At 37.6% G+C, this 22,868-nt stretch overlaps 1 protein-coding gene across 1 annotated transcript in view; it reads left to right on the forward strand.

The window, feature by feature from the left end:
* The window catches only part of LOC306880358 (nesprin-1-like), a gene marked incomplete at its 5' end in the record, with an annotated part of 119,973 nt that overhangs the window by 49,096 nt on the left and 48,009 nt on the right, over positions 1 to 22,868 (forward strand). The window contains 16 exons of the mRNA XM_079433854.1: positions 987 to 1,142; positions 3,075 to 3,239; positions 3,390 to 3,562; positions 3,702 to 3,855; positions 4,025 to 4,168; positions 4,748 to 4,912; positions 5,018 to 5,335; positions 5,435 to 5,590; positions 7,468 to 7,638; positions 17,369 to 17,695; positions 18,599 to 18,751; positions 19,331 to 19,498; positions 19,691 to 19,867; positions 21,850 to 21,996; positions 22,122 to 22,247; positions 22,644 to 22,820. Of these exons, the coding sequence (XP_079289980.1) occupies positions 987 to 1,142; positions 3,075 to 3,239; positions 3,390 to 3,562; positions 3,702 to 3,855; positions 4,025 to 4,168; positions 4,748 to 4,912; positions 5,018 to 5,335; positions 5,435 to 5,590; positions 7,468 to 7,638; positions 17,369 to 17,695; positions 18,599 to 18,751; positions 19,331 to 19,498; positions 19,691 to 19,867; positions 21,850 to 21,996; positions 22,122 to 22,247; positions 22,644 to 22,820 (2,877 nt within the window). The remainder of the gene's footprint in view (positions 1 to 986; positions 1,143 to 3,074; positions 3,240 to 3,389; positions 3,563 to 3,701; positions 3,856 to 4,024; positions 4,169 to 4,747; positions 4,913 to 5,017; positions 5,336 to 5,434; positions 5,591 to 7,467; positions 7,639 to 17,368; positions 17,696 to 18,598; positions 18,752 to 19,330; positions 19,499 to 19,690; positions 19,868 to 21,849; positions 21,997 to 22,121; positions 22,248 to 22,643; positions 22,821 to 22,868) is intronic.

The following is a 22,868-nucleotide window of genomic DNA, read 5'->3' on the forward strand; positions in this document are numbered from 1 at the left end:
TGTCAATCAATCACTACTATTAAGATTCCAGTCCTCACTGACTGTACCTTGAAAATCAGTGTAATTCGTTGACAGAAGAACATTTGATTTATGATCAATGGATTATGCATTAAACATTTGGAGATGATTAAAAATAAATTTTTCTTCTTTTCATGTCTTTTGAACATAATCTAGCTTTTTAAACATGTAATTAAATGATCAGATGAAATCAGCTAACTGTGGCAGTGGATTTTGCAGTACTTAAGCTCAATTAAATGAGTTGAACAGAAGTAGGATCTGCTGGAGATAATGAAATAAACCATGTCTGTCACTGATGATTCCGCTGAGTCAAGCTTTTTGCCACAATTGAGGATTAAGCTGACATGCAATTAATTTCTCGCTCTCCAACTGCACTCAAAGAACAAAACCCCCAATGAACAATTTGACAATAATATGAATGTAGAATAGAGGTTGTAAAGATAAACATTTCTATTTTTGCCTAATCACAAGATCTCTCTATTTTTGTATTGCTTTGTCACCTGCTGGGTCCTTTTGTCTGCTCTGTTGGCAATTACTTTCCAACAGTGTATCTGTACAGTGTGTGGAGGTCCTCTGAGTGATTATCCATCCCCTCCCATCTCCCCTTCCTCTGCTTTTACCCACTTTCCCTCTTAATCCCTTTATCCCCAGAGTGCACCCAACATGATAGACTCTATTATCATGAACTGTGTCTGCCTAACTGACAATTTCACAGTCTGCTCTTTTTCCATCAAGAGAAAAGAAGCAAGAAATTTGCTTGTGGTGGTCTTTTGTGCCCTGATGTATTAAGTGTGTTTAGTAAAAAGTTTTTGGGAGAACGTGACTTGTCCATCTCAGTCATATCATAGTCAGTCCATGTGTTCAAAAGCTCATGTTGGCTTTTAGTGTGGTTTTTCATGGCATGAACATTCGTCTTTATTCTTCTGTGACCCCTGCTTGCCTCGTGACCCCTGATTGCACACCCTCAGATGCTGCTGGAGGAGATGCGCTCCAGAGAGTCTGAACTGGCAGAGCTGAGAGGACGAGCACATGGCCTCTGGGAGGGTCAGAGTGCTGGGAAGAGCTTTGTGCATCGGGTCTGCCAGCTCGCCGCATGCTACTTGGCCTTGAGCAACTTGATTAAGGTAACCTCCTTTACCTGTCTGTTTACCTCATCAGTCCTGTGTTTGTTCTTTCATCGTTACCGCTGATTGTGATCGAAGATGAGCTCATTATTAATGGCCTGTTGAGATCTATTAGGAGAGTTACTATATGCTTTAAATGTTTCATTTTTTATTTAACTCTCGGTAACAGGTTTGTTTTAAATCTTTGAGACTGTACAGTTTCTATAGTATAAAGGTTTTCTATATAAACTGATAGTGAAACTGATAACTAACTGATAGTGGTAAGATTCTATTGATATGCTTTGAATTTTGGAGAGAGTCGTCTGTTGCACTTGTGCATTTCATTTCTCAGTAGTTCTGATCAATTAAATTTGTTTCTATTTTCTTGACTGATTGTCTACACTATCATTTAAAAGTTTGCAGTCAGTATGATTTTGTTTTTTAATGAATAATTTATTTTTTTGCAAGGAGGCATTAAATTTATCAAAAGTGATAGTAAAGTCATTCATGTTGCAAAATAATTTCTCTTTTTAAATAAATGCTGTTCTTTTAAACTTTCAATTTATCATGGAATGCTGAAGGAAAATGTGTCATGGTTTCCACAAAAATATTAGCAGCATATCTAAATTGTAAAATATATTAATATAGAACATAAGGTTGGGTGAATCGGGGGGCGGGGGTGTGCCCGAAGCGTAAATCTGTATTCAGAACGGTAAGGAAAACAAATAACGATTGCCAACGGTGTTACAGTACATAAAATGTCATTTACCACATAAACAGACTGAAGCTTGTCGCACAATGGACGAGAAGAGCAGCGTCAAACACATTTTCTATGAGCGTACTCACACCGGCGGCGCCATTCTGCGCCTAGCAATGATTCAAAACAATGTAAAGACGTGGCGCGATGCGGCTGAGCTTCTCATCCAGTGTGCGACCAGCTTGAGTCGATGGCGAATGATTGCAGATCCCGAGCACAAGTGACAAATATCTGATCTTTTAAAATGTGCGGCAAGTACTGCAGCTCCATAGTATAAACAGAGTACTTGTGATCGTGAATCTCGAAAGTGAAACTAAAAAGTGATCGCGCAAAAAGCAGTTTCAGTGTCAGGCATAATAGCGGCTCCCTGATGCCCACAATTTAAGCTATATACAGTATAATTACCCAATGATATAACTGCGAGAGAAATTAGGCTACTGAAATATATATTTTCCTCCCATCATGTATTTATTCCCTTTTGGGGTCGATATCGTGTTGTCTATCAGCCATCGGCAATGGACGATGACATCGTCTATTGGCCCAACCCTAATAGAACGCAGTCATTTCAAATTGTAATTCTCTTACTCTATTTTTGATCAAATTAATGCAGGATTGGTGAGCATTTACTTTGAAAAGTTTATCTTTTAAACATTAAAAAATCTGACCAACTCCAAACTTTTGAAACTTTATAAAAAAAGCTAATTCTATACTAATTTACTTAGGGATGCATTGATATTACAGTTCAGCCTAATGCTAATAATTCTTTCAATGTTATGGCCAAATAACCAATAATTGTCTTATAATAAAGCTCAGTATTATTTTATTAATGTATATTAAAATAAAACACTAAAAACTACAGTGCTACAAGTGAATTTAGGCATTGCAAAATGATAATGTACAGTATGAAAATTTATATTTATTTTGACATGTGGTAAATAAAATGTAATATTAACAAGACATATAATAAATGTTATTAAAAAAGTGAGCATTAGATCACTGCAAAAGGTAATCTAAGTGTAAAATTAGGAAATATGCCCAATTAAATATCTAACTGTTAGATAACAATAAACTTAAAAATACCTAATATGAGCTGATAACCAATATGGTATCATCAATGTGCATCAGTGTAAATAAAATAGATTTCCTTTGTCCAGTCTTCTACTCTAGTCTTGACTTCTCTCACCCCCCTTCTGCAGGAGAAAGTGTCAAGGGTAGAACGAGTTGTGGGGGAGCATCAGCTTTTTTCACAGGGCCTTCAGGAACTTCAGAACTGGGTTTCAGAGTCCCAACAGGTCCTCAAGGCCTGCAGATGTCCCACATCTGACAAGAGTGTGCTTATCACCAGAATGGGCCAGCTCGAGGTACATCGTCATTTATTATACACATTTTACTGTTTTACAGGTGTTGCTAAATCCTAAGGACAACCTTCAAGGCATTTGACTTTCATAAATTAGTTTGTAAGTTTCATTTGTTCATGTTGAGTGTATAACATGATTTCTGATTGATTACAGACTTTATTGGCCGCTTGTCAGGGGAGAGAGATCCAACTGAAGATGCTCATCACCAGAGGGGAGTCTGTCCAGAGGAACACCTCGGCTGAGGGTGTACCAGTGGTTCGCAAGCAGATCCAGGACCTCAAAGACTCCTGGGAATCACTCTTGTCAACGTCCATACAGTGCAAAAGGTCAGAAAAGTCTCTGTCTATCACTCTATGTTTATTTATCGCTTCTTCAGTGCTTTTGTCTGAGCATTTCCTCTGATACGTGTTCATCAGGTGTCTGTGAAGAAGTAGTAGATGTCTCGTTTATGTGTTGCATTTACAGCCAGCTTGAAGGTGCGTTGTCACACTGGACCAGTTACCAGGAAGATGTCAGTCAGTTTGAGTGCTGGATGGAGAGAGTAGAAGAGAGCCTTGGAAACTCCGACAAACACTACGCTGAAATGAGGGACAAGACAGCCAATCTAGGCCGTGCCAAAGTAATAAATACTTTTCATATTCATATTTGCGCAAGCATATATAATATGATTATAATATCATCATTTTATACTGTATTTGTTATTTAGATTACAGTTGTATATTCTTACAGTTCTGTTAGAAATTGAAATCTTAAAGTATTAATTATTTTAATTGCTATGCTCTGTACAGCTCCTCTATGAGGAAGTTCTTAGCCACTCTAGCCCTTTAGAGACCATTGCAACCAAGGGTTCCAACATGACTGAACATACAGCCACCCAACAGGAGATCCAGAAACTCAGTGAGAGATATACAGCCATTAAAGACAAAACCAAGGTAAGCCAAGGATGTCAAACTGTGTAGGCAGCAGACCAGTGCTTACATTTGTTTTGAGTGGTCAAGAAGAATTATTCAGCACAAACTAAAATTATGAAACCAACTAGTGGTTATGGAGTGCAACAGTGGAGTCCTGCTGACAGGGAAATTGATTTTTAACAATAACATAAATATTTCAACACAGACCTACAATGAGCTTTGAAGTTGCTGAGCAATGATGTTTTTGTAGAAGCCATAAATCAGCATGATTTACACTTTACAAGAGCTAAACCAAATATAACCCTGAAAAGACCATCCAGCAATCAGAGAAGTCTCTGTTACCATGGAAACAGAATTTGCGGCCAAAGAACTAAGCAGTGACCTCCCAGGATTGCACATGAACTTATTTATATCTATGGATCTAGTTGATGTGGTTTGTGGCTCAAAACTCTTTATTGAAGTTTTTTATCTCTATGGAGAAAAAGAATGGGGGAAATACTTCTGCAGCCAAGCAGCTAAAAAAGTGTTATGCTCTGTTTTTACTCTGTTTCCACTTATTGTTGAATAAATTTGAAATAATATTCTCTGCTGTTGTTTCAGGCTGCTGTCAGTAAGGCAGAAGAATTGGTTCTACTCCATCAAGAGTACCAGCGTGGGCTGCACATGTTTGAAGACTGGCTGGAGCAGGAGCAGAACAGTTTGGCTCTCCTCTCACCCCTGGATGAAGATGTAAATGCTCTGGAGAACACATTAAAAGAACTGCAGGTTAATATTACATGATTTTTTTTACGGCTTTAATATTACATGAAAGAAATGTTCTGCACTACCTAATCTTTACTTTTTACTCTTTCTGTCTAAAAACGTCTCCAGATGCTCCAGTCACATTGCCCTAAGGGACATAACTTGCTCAGCTCAGTTCTTGCCAGTCGAGAAAGAGTCATTCCATGGGGTGCCCCTCAAATTGAGGATCGGGCTCTGGAAACAGCACAGACGGAATGGCAGGGGTACCAAGACCGGCTCGGCGAGACCAAAGTCCAGGTAGAGCAGGCCCTCGCAAGGGTTCAGCAACTTGAAGGTTTATTCCAAAGTTTAGACCAGTGGCTGGTTGACATAGAGCTCAAAGTTAAGGTGAGAAGTCACCGTCGCTCTGATGTCACTGCAAAGGAGACCCAGCTTCAACACCTTAAGGTATGATGCATTATACTTATGCCTGATGGTTTCAGATTTATAGAACTCTGGTTTCATGTAGATATATGTTGACCTTTTCCTGTCATTCCCTTATTTCAGAGGTGGCAGATTGAGGCTGCTCAACGTCAGGCAGAGGTGGAAGGCCTTAGTACTCTAGCACAGCAAGTGGTCGAGGATGCTCATGTCAGTGGTCGGATCAGTACCAGGGTTACCCAGCTCACTGCCCGCTACCATGCCTTGCTTCTACAGATACAGGCAAGTCAGCCTTGTACATCTGCAATTGTTATGTACTTGATTATTTCAGGAAAGTATGCAGCATCATTCATTAAGCTGCCTGTGTCCTTTTACAAATTTTTCACACATAATGTGCATAAAATAAATATTTTCTAAATGTAATCATTTTCCATCACTGTTTTTATCTGTTGGTGTTTGAATTGTACTGTTAATTATAGAGACACATGACATTCATATTCATATTGCAGGTTCTTGGATTAAAAAAAACTAAATTCTGCTCTTGCAGTGTGAAAAATACAACAGACACTGTGGTTTTACAATCTGGGCACCTTATTTTGCATGGGTTGAACAATATCCCATTCATAGATGCAAACTCCTAACCTTTTGGTGAAAACTCACCTTTTTGAGATCAAAAAAGGTCACCTATGAGATTTGTGTAGATCCAATGAGAAAGTGTTTTTGGTGGTTGTGTGGGGGGGTCTTTTTACAGTACCATTACAAATTCATATCTGTACCCACTTGTAGTCAACCACTTTGCCACAAAGGGTTGCGTGTCTTTGTCACCTTTTTCACCCATGATGAGTTTGCATCCCTGCCCACTAATTATTCCTCTGATTTATGCTGAGGATCTATCAATTTTCTCCCCAAATCCTCGCTCAATCTCTTTCCCAGTGTTATTGTTAACTACAACTAATACTGTTGATTTTGTTTTTATTTAAATGAAGCTGAAATAAAATAAAACTTAAAAAACTTAAATGAATATTAGAAATATTGTCTTGGCAACAAATTGAAATAAAATAAGTTTCAATAGAAGTATTAAATGACTAAAACTGATATCAAATAAATGAAATATACAGTCATAAAAACCAAGCTAATAAAAATACATATAACAAAATGACTAAAACTTAAAATTAAAACTGAAAATAGCTAATTCAAAATATTACTAAATACTATAAAAGTATATAAATAATAATGATAAAAAACACAGTATCTGTTATTTTTGTTTTGCATAGGCATTTTTAAACTGAATTTTCACCCCTTTTCTTCCCTTATAATTCATATTAGCCACCTGTAATGTGTTTCTAAAGTACAGAAATGCGATAGACCAGTTGTTTTATTTTTTATCTGGGAACATTATTGCCGTTATTATTATTTATCATTATTATTAAAGTGTTGTCTGTTTTTAAATTTGCTAAATAATGAAACATTTTCAGTTCAATTCAATTTAAATTTCTGATATTCTGTTTCTACAATGACGTTTCTTTTAATAGAACATGGTGTCATTGACTCACCTCTCACTTTGCTGCCAAAGCACACTGATGAGTCTTAATTTCTCAGCCATCTAAACATGGGAAGCTATCCAACCTGGTAAACCAGCTTCTGTGACCCTCTGTGATGACAAAAAAAACCTACACACTAGAAAAATCAATGTCTCGCCCACATTAGCTTGTAATTAAACAATATAGGGTTCAATCTTGCCCATCAATCGGTGCTGCTGCTTTTGTGGCAGCAGCAGAATTGTTTTTAACACTTGCTGTAACACCTCTCCTTCCTGCCCACTTCTCTCTAACATGCACACACACCCTGGCTACAACACTGAATAGAGCGTGTAATTATTCTGTGAGAAACAACAGGCCGCCACATGCACTGCAGTCAAGAGCTATTATGTCTCTGCAGATAGGTGTGCGTGCGGCACAGCGCAAAAGCGTTAATTGGTGCCACGTGCATGAGCGATCTGCATGTCAAGTGAAGAATGTGGCAAAATAGCTTAGCCTCAAGCCCCCAGCAGTGAATGCTAGCGAGTGTGCGGCATTGGATCAATCAAAACACTTGCTGATGAGACAGAATTCTGAGTGTTCTTGACAATGAGCCTTTTGATTTATTCTTCCGTCATTCAGGATACACTCAAACAACTCCAGGAAGAGATGCAGAACATCACAGAGGCTCAAAATGCTCTCAGGACCTTCTCTGATTGGTTGAGCACTGCAAGGAAGAATTTCAAAATTGTAACCGAAAGGACAGAGGCTCTCGATCGCATTACAATGGAAAAGAAGATGAAGAGGCTAGAGGTATGGCCTAGTAAAAACACAAATGTTACTGTACATAGCATGTCCATGTAAATTGTACATACAAAAGAGACTCAAACCCACAAAAAAAACAAAAAAAAACAATATATATATATATATATATATATATATATATATATATCTATATATATATATATATATATATATATATATATATATATATATATATATATATATATTTACATTACATTACATTTAGTCATTTAGCCGATACTTTTATCTAAAGCGACTGAGGACAATAGAAGCAATCAAAACCAACAAAAGAGCAACAACATGCAAGTGCTATGACAAGTCTTGGTTAGCCTAACGCAGTACACGTAGCGAGGTGTGTGTGTTTTTTTTTTTTTTTTTTAATGAGTAGATAGAATAAAGAAAAAAAGAAACCTTTTTTTTTTTTTTTAAAGAAACAAGTAGATAGTATAGAAAAAAGAAAGCTAGTGTTAGTTTTTCAAGAAAAGCTAGCAGTTAGAGAAAAAATATGCAATTGATAGAGGGTCAAGTGTGTGTGGTTTAAAAAAAAAAACATTTTTTTTGAAAAATTAGAATAGAGAGTGTTAGTTAGAGTTAGAGGGTCAAATAAAGATGGAAGAGATGTGTTTTTAGCTGTTTCTTGAAGATGGCTAAGGACTCAGAAAGCTGCTCAGATAGAGTTGGGCAGGTCATTCCACCAGGTGGGAACAGTTAATGAAAAAGTCTGTGAAAGTGATTTTGTGCCTCTTTGGGATGGCACAATAATGCGTTGTTCACTTGCAGAATGCAAGCTTCTAGAGGGCACATAAGTCTGAAGTAATGAATATAGGTAAAGGGGCGCAGAGCAAGAGGTGGTTCTGTAGGCAAACATTAAGGCCTTGAATTTTATGCGAGCAGCTATTGGTAGCCAGTGCAAATTGATGAAAGATTAATCTTGCAGCGGCATTTTGGACTAAATATATATATTAGTGCTGTCAAACGGTTAATCGGGATTAATCGCATCCAAAATAAAAGTTTTTGTTTACATAATGTATGTACAGTATATGTACTGTCACTGTGTATATTTATTATGTATATATAAATACACACACATGCATGTATACATTTCGGAAAAATATGTTATGATTATATATTAAATATATTTATAATATAAATTATATGAATATAAATATAGATATGTAAATACATGTAAATATTTTCAAAATATATACAGTATATGTGTGTATTTATATATACAAAATGAATATACACAGAACACACACATATATTATGCAAACAAAAACTTTTATTTTGGATGCAGTTAATCATGATTAATCGTTTGACAGCACTTATACAGTATCTCACAGAAGTGAGTCACATTTTTGTAAATATTTTATTATACCTTTTCATGTGACAAAACTGAAGAAATGACACTTTGCTACAATGTAAAGTAGTGAGTGTACAGCTTGTATAACAGTGTAAATTTGCTGTCCCCTCAAAATAACTCACAGCCATTAATGTCTAAACCGCTGGCCACAAAAGTGAATACACCCCTAAGTAAAAATGTACAAATTGGGCCCAAAATGTCAATATTTTGTGAGGCCACCATTATTTTCCAGCACTGCCTTAACCCTCTTGGGCAGGGCTCTACACTTACTTTTCTTTTTAGGAGCGCTTGTGCTCCTAATTTAAAATATTTAGGAGCACGGTCAAAAATTTAGGAGCACCTTCAAATCAATAATCTAAAATTCTAATCGAAAATTAACCTTCCCATTACAAGATATTTGACTCCTTAAAGTGATTTACAGGGAATTTTATTTTTACCTTTTCTTTTCTAACTTTATTAAAAGTATGTCATCTTTTATGTCAAATTAAAAAATATATATATATTATCATTTCTAATTAAAACAACAGAATAAAAACAAGTAGAATAAGATACCAATCAAATGAAATCAGTATTTAAGAAATACATTTGTACTACAGAGGTGGCACAGAAGAACAGAAGTGGCTTGTAGGTGTATTTTCAGATGTTTAATGAGGTTCAGAGGTTGCATAAGTGCAATTAAATTAATAAATTCATGTTGAGGTTAATGTTTTAAATAAACAATTTTGAATGTAGAAATATTGATTTAAATAACAGAAAAGATACTTTTTTCTTGACCTGGTAAGAACTCTAGCCGCTGCATTTTGTACTATCTGTAGCTTGTTTATTGAAGATGCAGAACAACCACCTAGCAGTGCATTACAATAGTCCAGTCTAGAGGTCATGAATGCATGAACTAGCGTTTCTGCATCAGAAACAGGTAGCATGTTTCGAAGCTTGGCAATGTTTCTAAGATGGAAGAATGCTGTTTTTGTAACATGGGAAATATGATTTTCAAAGGACAAGTTGCTGTCTAATATAACACCCAGGTTTTTGACTTTAGAGGACGTAACAGTACATCCGTCTAGTTGCAAATTGCAATCCAAGAGATTTTGTGTACTGTTTTTTGGTCCAATAAGTAATATCTCTGTTTTATCTGAATTTAATAGGAGGAAATTATTGGTCATCCAATCTTTTACATTTTTTACACAATCTATTATTTTAGATAGTTTAGAGGTTTCATCACGTCTTTTTGAGATGTATAGTTGAGCATCATCAGCATAACAATGAAAACTAATCCCGTATTTTCTAATAATATTACCAAGGGGCAATATGTATATTGAAAATAGCAGAGGACCTAGGACCAGAGGTGGGTAGAGTACCCAAAAACTGTACTCAAGTAAAAGTAAAAGTACTTCTAGAAATATTTACTCAAGTAAAAGTAAAAGTAATCGTCTGAATAGTTACTTGAGTAAGAGTAAAAAAGTATCGGATAAAAAAACTACTCAAGTAGTTAGTTACTAGTTACTTTGGGTCATATAGGTATTGAATATAGTCTATTTTTATTTAGATATATAGATTACATTTATGTAATGTGTGTTTGCCGTTCAAAATATTTTTATTTTTGTTTTATTTTTTAATGTAATTTATTTCAGTGATGCAGATCAGAATTTTCATCAGCCTTTTTCGCCAGTCTTCAGAGTCACATAAGAAATCATTCCAATATGTTGATTTATTATCAATGCTGCTCTTTTTAGCTTTCTATTCATCAAAGAATCCCGAACAAAATGTCACAGGTTCCAAAAAATATTAAACAGCAAAACTGTTTCAAACACTGGTAATAAATCAATATATTATAATGATTTCTGAAGGATCATATGACTCCGAAAACTGGAGTAACAACAGATGAAAATTCTGATTTGCACCACTGAATTAAATTATATTTTAAAGTAAATTAATTATGTATTATCCTATAACCTCTGAAAACGCCTCACATGACTGCTCTGAACATAACGAAACAAATGCATATTGACGGATCTTCTGTTCTGCAAAATGTAAACAAATGTAGCCTATATTTTTGCAAGCATAAATATTGTAAAAATATGAATATTAATTGTGTCTAGAACAGGCCGAACCGATTCACTGGTTTGCCAACTGATTTGATCAAGCCTTCGAACAGAATCGACTCAAAAGAATGAATCATTCGCGAATGGGCATCGTTCATTGCCCAGAGAAAAGTAGACGGCGCGTTTGGAATAAACTTAAGCATTTTTAAGTTGTATTTCATTAAGATACAGTAACGAGAGGAGAGTCGCCCACAGTAACGAAGTAAAAGTACCGTTTTTTCTCTAAAAATATACTTGAGTAAGAGTAAAAGTACCCATTTTAAAATATACTCTAAAAGTATTAGTTACCCAAAAAATGTACTCAAGTAAATGTAACGAAGTAAATGTAACTCGTTACTACCCACCTCTGCCTAGGACAGATCCTTGTGGTACTCCATACTTTACTGGTGATAATTGAGATAACTCCCCATTTAAATGAACAAAGTGGTAGCGATCGGAGAGGTAGGATCTAAACCATCTTAAAGCCTGCCCTTGAATACCAGTATAGTTTTGTAATCGATCTATGAGTATATCATGGTCTATAGTGTCGAATGCAGCACTAAGATCAAGTAATACTAGCAATGAGATGCAGCCTTGATCTGAAGCAAGAAGCAAGTCATTTGTAATTTTAACAAGTGCAGTTTCTGTGCTATGGTGAGGCCTGAAACCTGACTGAAATTCTTCATAGAGATAATTTTTTTGCAAGAAGGAGCACAATTGAGCAGACACAAATTTTTCTAAAATTAAAAAAAAAGGGTCTGTAATTTGCCAGTTCATTAGAATCTAATTGTGGTTTCTTAATAAGAGGCTTAATAACTGCCAGCTTGAATTGTTTTGGGACGTGACCTAAAGATAACGATGAGTTAATAATATCGAGAAGCGGTTCTTCTGCTACAGGTAACAACTCTTTCAGTAGTTTAGTGGGTACAGGATCTAATAAACATGTTGTTGGTTTAGATGCACTGATAAGTTTATTTAGCTCTTCCTGTCCTATAGTTGTAAAGCACTGCAGTTTTTCTTTGGGTGCGATGAATGAAGCTGAAATACTAGACGCAGTAGAATCTACATTTGTTATTGTATTTCTGATGTTATCTATTTTATAAGTAAAGAAATTCATAAAGTCATTACTATTAAACTGTGAGGGAATATTTAGATCGGGCGGTGTCTGTTTATTTGTTAATGTAGCCACTGTGCTAAATAAGAACCTTGGATTGTTTTGGTTATTATCTATGAGTTTGCGGATATGCTCTGCCCTGGCAGCTTTTAGAGCCTGTCTATAGCTGGACATAGTGTTTTTCCACGCAATTCTAAAAACTTCCAAGTTATTTTTTCTCCATTTGTGCTCAAGATTACGAGTTTCTTTCTTGAGAGAATGGGTATAACTGTTGTACCATGGCGCACTACATTTTTCTCTAACCTTTTTCAATTTGAGGGGGGCAACAGCTTCTAATGTATTAGAGAAGATAGTGCCCATGTTGCTAGTCATTTCGTCTAGTTCATGTGTATTTATGGGTACACAGAGCAGTTGAGATAAATCAGGCAGGTTATTTGTGAATCTGTCTTTGGTGGCTGGAACAATAGTCCTGCCCGGACGATAACGCGGAGCCATATAATTAATATCAGTAATACGCAGCATGCACGATACAAGGAAATGATCAGTAACATCATCACTTTGAGGTACGATATCTATATCGGTAAGATCAATTCCATGCGATATAATTAAATCTAGCGTATGATTAAAACGATGAGTGGGTCCGGTGACGTTTTGCTTGACTCCAAAAGAGTTTATTAGGTCAGTAAACGCAAGTCCTAACACATCATTTGTATTATCAACGTGAATGTTAAAATCTCCGACAATTAGCACTTTATCAACATTGACCAATAGGTCTGAGAGGAAATCTGCAAATTCTTTTAGGAAATCTGTATATGGCCCTGGCGGTCTATACACAGTAGCCAGAGCAAGAGATAGGAGAGATTTCTTTTGCATATCTAACAGTGTAACATTAAGCAGAAGTATTTCGAATGAGTTAAACCTCCTGTAACCTTTTTTCTGAGTAACATTGAGAATATCACTATATATTGTTGCAACACCGCCGCCACGACCAGTCTGACGGGGCTCATGTTTATAACAGTAGCTTGGTGGAGTAGGCTCATTTAGACCACAATATTCATTTGGTTTCAGCCAGGTTTCAGTCAGGCAGAGTACATCAAAATTATTATCTGTGATCATTTCATTTACAATAACTGCTTTGGGTGCGAGTGATCTAATATTTAGGAGCCCAAGCTTTAAAAATTGTTTTTGTTCATTTATTTAGCGTTTTTCTGGTTTAATCACGATCAGATTTTTTTTAGATCCTGCATTAAATTTATATTTTGACCTCGCTATTCGGGGAACAGACACAGTCTGTATAGATTGGACAATGCAAGTACTTCTATCATTTAAGTGGGTAGAACAAAAGTCATCATAGTAGTTATTTGAGAATTGGCTTACTAGTGTAACGTAATAAAAGTAATATTAATATGTAATTTAAAGTATTAAAAATAGTTTAATTTAGCTCAAAGGGAATCATTTATGATTTTATAGGGATTTGAACAGAATCACTGTTACGGCGATTCACTGAACGAGCCGTATAACAAACTCTGTGCTGGATATTAAAATCCAAAATATAGTGAAAACACTATTAAATAGCACAGTAACAAAATCGGCAGATTAAGACATTAACTTGTGAGCACAAAACACAAGATACTGCTCTTTTCAATATAAATAAGATTTTATTTATATAAAGCTAAGACATAAACTAATCTAACACATGAACACAAGCATTCACACATTGCAGAAAGAGAGAAAGTGAGGAAAGGATGAGTTTAAGAGAATGAAAATATGAAATCCCAAGTTTACAGCAATATGTTAAATTGCATAGACCTGAACAACCATCAATCACTTATCTAACCCTCGCTTTGAGTTTCTCAATGAGGCTAAAATTGGTATTAAATGTACCTGATTCAGTTAGAACTTGGAAGCGTTACTTGCTTGCTTTGCCTGTGTTACGGGGTTTCCTTTGTGTCGTCGTTGCAGACAGGGGGTTCCCCAAAGTTGCTGATTGGCTGGAAGTTCAGTAATCTTTGAAGTAACGTCTTGGGCGTTGGCTGAGGATGCGGAGTTGGTCTGGTCGAAGTTTGAAGCGAGTGCAGTCGGAGCTGGACTTTGTAGCAAACTTACATTAGAACACGAAACTCCACAGAAAGAAAAGAAACTAAAGTAAAAGAATAAGAATAAAAGGATTTAACGAGACTAGGTGGCTTTCTTCTCATTATGGTAGCAGCTGGCACGTGGGCCAGAGCACGCTCAAAGAGCAGCACGCAGTGGCAAAAGAGAAGAAGGGCGTAAGAGAGCATTTTTACGAAGAAGAGTAAGCGAGAGTTTGATGGTGTCCTGAGTTTTTAAACTCGGCTATCAGTCCGTCCCATCTGGACGTCTTGACCAGTCAGAGGTCCGAACTTTACAGGCTCTTGCAAAGTATACTTTTGAACATGATTTCTATAACAAGACTATGATGCATTTGACAAAGAATTATTGGAAGAAACATTTAAAGCATGAATTTTCAAGCTCATACATACTAAACATGAATATTACCCTTTAAGGCTTAAGCTATTCCATACTTATTAAAAGCAAGAGTGAGTGACACACAATCAGTGATTCAAACATGGATAGTCTATAATATGTGGGTTACAAACATATGGGGTTCTGCATAGAAATGCCCTTTTAGGATGATTTTATGTGCATATGAAAAAGAAAGTCTTTGTATAGTTCTATGGTGAACGAAGGCATGTTCTTTAGACACAGGAATTTAGGTTTGGACGGTCTTCTATGTGGGGGAGAAGTCAGTCTAAGGAAGCTTGTGAATTCAATCGTGGAACACGTGATGGCCATCTCTTTGACAATCAGTCTTGATTATTTGCAACAAATTTGACAGTCTCCTTCTTGAATTGGAATTATCAATAAGTGTTCTTTTGTCTCAATGTTGCAAGCTGTTTTGTGAAAGAGGCTTGCTGGTTAGGAGCCAGGAATCCGATTTATGATATTGTCCTGTTACAGCTTTGAGGCATTCCAGCTCCTCAGGTTTCAATGTTCTGATGCATCTTAAATTCATCTGATTCGGTCTCTGATATCTTACACTAGTCAGATGAAGCGTAGCGTCCTGGAGATGTTGTCCGACAGGAGTTCCGCTCCGACTCTGCTGGGGTGCAGGCCATCAGCACAAAAAAGTCAAGGAAGCTCCCAGAAAAGATTCCAATTATTAACAAAGAGCAGTTTCTGTTCTTTACACCATGACAATAACCATTAGTTTGAAGTAAACAGTCTACTGAACCTTTCGTGTCCTCGTCGATATGTGGGAAGCAGTCCTGACACGTTGATCGTCGTCGCGGGCGATGTGCTGCGTACCGTCTCGATCAGGCTCCTGAAGTCCCTCTTCAGTGTCTCCGTCTGCCGCAGCTTGGTGTCGTTAACCCCCGCGTGCAGCACCGGGGAAAGTGAGTGTGCACTTTACCTTCAGCTAACGTAGCACGGACGTGCCGGACGATGGAGTCTCGGACAATCACAGTGTCGCGTTCTGTCTCGTGGAGGGGAGCGAAGCGGTTCCGGGTGGAGGCAGTTCACTTAACTTATTTAAAAAAAATAAGTTAAGTGAACCTGACAATTCACTTAACTTAATTTTTTTAATTATTGTTTACTTGATAATTTTAAGGCAAGGGGTTTCCTCAATTTTTTTAAGTTAAGTCAACTTATCACTTTTTGGAGTGTACTTTACATTGTAGCAAAGTGTCATTTCTTCAGTGTTGTCACATGAAAAGATATAATAAAATATTTACAAAAATGTGAGGGGTGTACTCACTTCTGTGAGATACTGTGTGTGTATATATATATATATATATATATATATATATATATATATATATATATATATATATATATATATATATATATATATATATATATATATATATATGAAATCATGAAAATAATTAAGATTAAAAGAACAAAACATTTTAATTTTGCAAATAAACGCCTCTACAGGGTTTTATTTTTTATTTTTAGAGTTGAAGGATCAGATGAAACTGTCACCCCTTTTTATCCTGGGGTTTAACAGCTATTGATTTGGCCTGATAAAATTACACACACACACACACACCACAGACTAGGACTCTCAGTGGGCCTGGCACAGTTTTGCACTCATTTTTGAGATCATAAGAGTCAGTGTGTCTCTGTGTGTGGACATGTACGAGTCTCTTTGTCTTCTTAAGGATATGATCAATATGTCGGCTACACAAAGCAAAAGAAAGCTTTAGCGCAATCGCAACCTACGTGCACACGCGCACACAGCCACTTCACACACTCCCCCACTGTGATAGCAGAGATGAAGGAACGGTCTTTCTGTGGAACCTGCTGGCACAGACTGTGTAATTGATGCAATACCCTTGCAGCTTCAATATCACATAACACTCTCTTCCTTTACACACATATACCATATACTACTCATTTGGTGCATATAATCCTTGTCAAGATCAATCGCGCCACACAGAAACTAATAGCAAAGTAACATAGAGGCTATCTGTGTTTTATGTTCACCCACTCCATTAAACGGTAATGTCAATGGTATAGATGCATGTATTTGTGAATAATACATGCATCTATACCAATTATTCTTGGATCCTACACCTCTTTGCATCACTAACTTCTCATTTCCTTATTTGTGTGTGGAGATGGTCATTAAAACACTCGGGCTGCTTTCTCTGTCAGTACCGCAGCAGTAGCTCCAGATCCAGCTGTCCAGCTCTCATGTACTGCTCTTTGTAGAGACAAGAGGCTGATATCATATACAGAGGCTTCCTGCTTAAAGGTAAAGGAGTAGGAGGGGCCGAGTGCGGTCGTTGCTGTGGAAACCCCACTGCGGCAGTCCCATTTAAGGCCTGGGTAATTGGGTCTTCCTCTCATATCTCTAACCGGGGCCTCACCGGGTCTCCACACACAGGTGTCAGAAGCCCGGCAGGCTTCAAAGTACCCATCAGAAAAGTCCACTTCAGAGGAGCGCTGTCAAAATCTGAAGCTCCACGTGAATAGAGGGGATCAGAAACTGTCAGAAACAGGAAATTCTGTACTTGTCTTGGTTGCACACCGGGGAAGGCATACATATCTTCCAGTGGCTCATTAAATTATTGATTTTTGTTTGATTTGTTATTGTTGTTCTTTTTGTACCCTTTCGATCATTGTTTAAAAGACTCTCTCACCCTGCAGTCTCTACAGGGAGACATGGATCAAGGTCACAGCCTGCTTAAAACACTTCGAGAGAGTGCAGAGCAAGCCGTTTCCTTTTTGGATGACCCTGGAGCATCCAAGCTAGAGAGGGAAGTGCAAACAGGCCGATCACAGCTCGAAGAGCTTATTCTAGGGCTACGGGAAGAGCATGCAACCCTGGAAAGAAGCATTGTGCTCTATAAAGATTTCCAAGAGCGCTACAAGAGCCAAATGCAGATGCTTAGGGAGACTCGAGCCCTTCTCTGTTCCACTGTTGAACCCAAAGCAGAACTTTACCAGAGAAAAGCCCAGCTGCACAAGTACAAGGTAGATTATTTGTTTTATGGTCTTTAACTGATATGAAATCTGTACTTGTGACTAACTCTGTCAACAAAAGCGGTAGTCCCCCTTATCACTTTTAAAATCAGTAGGATTGTCAATGATCTTTTGCAAGCATTAAGATATGTATATAATTTAAAAATATATGTAAATATATGCATACATATAAATCAGTTTTATATTAAGTCACATTTGCTCATGAAGGCTGCAAAATACAGAAAAGAGTAATATTGTGAAATATTATAAAAATTTTATATAACTGTTTACTATTATAGTAATATACTTTAAAATATAATTTAAGCCTGTGATGACAAATTTGAATTTTCAGCAGGCTGATCCTTAATGATGCTTCAGAAATAATTCTAATATGCTAATTTGGTGCTAAAGTGACATTTCAGTCACACTTTATTTAAAGGTTCAATTCTCGTCATTAACAAACCATTAACTATGACTTTTGCCTCCATAAACCCCTAATTTGCTACTTATTAATAGTTAGTTATGTGGTTGTTAAGTTTAGGTTTTGGGTAGGATTAGGGATGTAGAATATGGCAATGCAGAATATGTGCCTTATAAGCACTAATTAACAGCCAATATGTTAATAGTAGGCATGCTAATAAGCAGCTAGTTAATAATGAGAATTGCTCCCTATACTAAAGTGTTACTGACATTTCTTATTCTTTTCTATGTTGAAAACAATTGTGTTGCTTAGTATTTTTGTGGAAATCATGACATATTTTGTTTCTGGATTTTTCAATGAATTTGAAGTTCAAAAGAACAGCATTTATTAGAAAAAGAAATGCAAAAGTGTTCACTTTTGATCAGTTTAATGTGTCCTTGCTGAATAATCAATGTATGTCTGTGTATCTGTATTCATTGTTCTGTTGTGTCCAGGCTGTAGAGCAGACATTGCTATCTCGTGATTCTGCCGTGAGCTTTGTGCTAGAGAAAGGAGAAACTCTGATGACCCTCCTCCACTCCCCTTCCATCACAGACAACATGACCAGACTACAGGCGGACTACCAGGAGCTGTGTGGCTCAGCAAGGGTGCGCTCAAAAAGACTACAAAAACTACATCTTTTAAAAGCGACATAACATAGAAGACATTTGCTGTTGTGAAACAGTTACATATGCTAATGTACATAATGCACATAAAGCTCACTGCCCAGTCCACCCAGCATGTTATAGACACTAATCAGCAAAACGGGTAATTCAAAACATGCTGTGATATCAGCACATTAATGTATGACCTCCAACATTTACATATCAATGCTTGCTTTAGCAATTTGGAAGGGTAACAGTTATATACATATAGAATCATTTAAAACTAAATCGCAAATTATAAAGAGTGGGGAGAAACAAATTGCTATGAATGTGTAGATTATTTCCCTTTTAAGCTTTTGAATATTAATTTGGAGGCTTTATATGCTATTTCCTCCAAGATGGCATCCATTAACCCTGCAATCAGTGCTATGAATACTCATGTTACAATAATTCATCTCATGCTTGCAGCTGTCAGAAGCTCTTTATAGCATGAGAGTTTCCAGCTGTGTTTATATATGTGCCTCAGTGTGAGTGCTTGCAAATGTCTTTATCATTTCTGTAATTTAAATATATTTTCTTTAGACCCACGTTCAAAGATTGGAGGCCCAGGTGAAGAAACAGGAAGCTTACCACAAAGATCTACAGGAAATTGAGCTTTGGCTGTTGCAGATGTCCAGCAGGATGGTGACTCCTGACCCGTCATCAGGTGGTGGCCTGGAAGCTGCCACTCAGCAGCTAGCCAGACATAAGGTGACAAATCACAAAGCTTCACAGAAGAGCAGAACTCTATAGATAACCGAACACACAACTGCATTTTGTTTACCCACATAAAAAATGTTGTCATTACAGTTTCAGTTAATATTGGCATTCATAAAATTATAAAGTTTTTTCTTGGAGAAACTTTTGTTTAAATTTATGTTTGCACATATTGTCTCATCTCAGGCTATTATGGAGGAGATAGCAGGTTTTGAGGAGCGTTTGGCTACACTTAAGGAAAAGGGAGAGGAGCTGTTGTCGGGCTGCAGCGAGCGCCTTCAGGCTCGGCTTCGCCAGCAAATTCAGAACCACCAGCAGGGAGCTAGAGACAGCTACTCTGCCATCTGCAGCACTGCCCAGCGTGTGAGTTTACTTGCCAACACACCAGCACAAGACCAGCATTGTGCCGATGTTTACTGTGCATATAGCCCTACAGCGGTATATAAAGACTCACAGTTAATATAAGCAGTAGTGTGGTTATGTGACTTTTAATGATGGACACAATGGTGCAACCGTTATTGGCCTGTAAAAATATCTGCAAACATCAACAAGCTGTTTAAAAGCAGCCAATTATGTCCTATCAACCACATGAGGGAGGAGGTTATGGACATTTACCAACTCGTGATTTTTTTTTAAATGCCTCTGGCTTGGTTGAAAATGACAAGTGCAGTGCAATTTTATTTATTTTATATTATAATAATAATTGAATAAACAATGAATAATAATAGTAATATTTATTTATGTATTTATTGATTGATTGATTTATTATCCGTTATTTCCAGTAAATTCTCCTATATTGCAATTTTGAAGTTTTATTGCTCATTTAATTGTATGATTTCCAGTCATTGTGCTGGTGTCATTGTTTATTGCCCCTCTGCTCACATCAAAGCTTTGTTCCAGCAGCAAGCTCATGTCAGGGAACTGTTGTGTGTCTGTCATGTGTTCCTGCCCCTTGTGCCCATATTTGGTTTGTTTCCTGTCCTTGTCATATGTAATCATCAGTTAATTCTTGTCTAGCCGTGTTCGTCTCATTAGCGTGTGTATTTAAGTTCCTGCCTGTTGAGTTTCGTGCTGTCTGGTCAACTCGTTAACCCCGGTGTGTGATGTCCTTGTCTGCCTTGCCTTGTCCTGCCATGTCCTGTCCTGATCTTCAGTAAAGACTATTATTTGAGTTTATATCCTCGTCTGCGTGTTCCTGGTTCCTCCCTCGTGTGTGCACCGTGACAGCTCAAGTGTGTGCCAACTTTCTGCCACTCTTCCAGAACTTCCCTGCTTAGCTTCCTAGTTGCACAGGTCCATTAAAGTGCTGATAAAATTCTCCTTTCAGTGTATTTGTCTTTTAAATCAGATTAAACAACCCTTACCAGGCAGTCAATAAACTAGGGACATCTGGCAATGAAATGTGCTTGACATTTTGACTTCTGCGTGCCAGTGTCATTACAAGGAGACCCATCAGGAGGCACTAAGAAATAATTTCTCCATGAAAGCGTATCATTAAAGCCCATGGCAATGAAAGTGAGCACATATACCCCCCTTTGCAAATCACTATTTCCCCCCTACTCCAGCTCTTGCAGTATCCTACCAAAAGCTGCCACCTGCTTTCCTCTAAGAACCCTAATCACACGCACCCCTAATATGGCATCTACTCTCTGCCATCTGACACATTGCCTGCTCAGTCACTCTCTGAGCAATCCACCCAGTCTATTAATACCTCGCCTTCTTCCCCGTGCCAGTTTTATTTTGCCCATCAAGTCCAATTCCGTCAAAACAAGCCGAGACATTGATAAAACCCCTCCCTTCTGGTTTGCTAGTTTATACCCCGTACCAACATCTTGTGCCAACCTTGCCAGAACAATGCCATCCGGTAAATCTCGCCACCTGGCAGTCTGGTAAATGAGTTCTTCAGTCTGGATGTGTTCTGCCAACTCCTGCCGTCTGCCAAAGCAAGCCTGTCGTTGCCTGCCCCCCGCGAGGGCTTGTGAATTAAGAATGTCAATCAGCGTCATCTTTTCTGCTCACACGATTAGGGATGCCAGAGCATTCAACACCTGTCAAATGGGCTTTGCTTTATGTTGACCCGATTTAGCATGGGTAACCGTATGCCCCACTCATGTTGTTTTCTGTTTTGCTCCTCAAATATTTCAGAGTCATGCTGTTCCTGTTTTATACAGTTAAGGATTACTTAAAATACCCTTTGAGGTGCATAATTTAAATGATACATTTTGAATTGGCTCAGTTATGGCTTCTGTAAGTGGTATTGTTTCAATTTTAACCTTTTACTTTTGGCTATTTCGTGCAGCGTGGTTATTTTAAGTCTTGAGGCAAAAATCCGTCTGTTTGTGCAGGTGTATCAGAGTCTGGATTGGGAACTGCAGAAGCATGTAAGTCTGCGGGATACGTTGCAACAGTGTCAGACGTGGCTTTCAAATGTACATGAGGAGATACAGCTTCCTGCACATGCACCACTCTGCCTACAGGAGGCGCTAGCACAGGTATACTTTTTATGTTGGTTTTTGCATGTACACAAAAGTGGCACAATGAAGTTGATACAAGAAAGCCAGACTCTATCATCAATTCTTCTGGGGGGTCTCTGGGGGTCTCTTAAATATCCCATCAGATGAAGCAGGAACGAACTCTGCAGGAGCAGGCTAGCACCTATTTGCAGCTGGTGTGCTCCACCTGTGATCTTTCTGATGAGAAGGTACAAGAGACGGCTGCTGAGATACAGCAGGTCAAACTTCAGGTGAGTGGTAAATAGAATTTTAAGAATACATTAAAGTGTTCTAACTTCTGGTTTAGTTGCTTCTTCAACTACAGACACTTTTATATGGAGCTCCTAAAGGGTGAAAGGAGGAATAAATAGTTTTAGTGCTTTTGCATTACACAGAGAAACTTTGCATTTTCCCTCCATCACATTTCAGGGTTTGGTTTTTATTTAACATAACCATTTTTTTCCTTACATAAAACCTGTAAATCTTTTTACAATGTCTTTTTGCTACTTTTCAGAAGATTTTTGTGTAGGTTTTATTGATTTAAGATTGTCCCATACCCAGACTATCAATTTTCAAAATATGAAATGCATCACAAAACCCATAGATTTGGTTGGAAAATATTTATAGATGCTTTCCACCCAATGCAGATCGAGGAGAGAATGCTGGAATCTCAAGAACTAGCAGATAACTGGAGAGAGATCAAAGACTTGCGTTCCAACCTTGAGTGTCATCTTCTTGAGGCTGAACAACTCCTCCAGAACATGTTAAGGAGGCCAGCTGAGCTTGAGCCAAAGGTTGCTCAGAACCAGCTGGACCAGGCTCAGGTAAGCGACAGCTTTGTGGCCAGATAACAGCCATTAGAAGACAGCAAA

The sequence above is a fragment of the Barbus barbus genome, assembly GCF_936440315.1.
Source record: "Barbus barbus genome assembly, chromosome: 14".
NCBI lineage: Eukaryota > Metazoa > Chordata > Actinopteri > Cypriniformes > Cyprinidae > Barbus > Barbus barbus.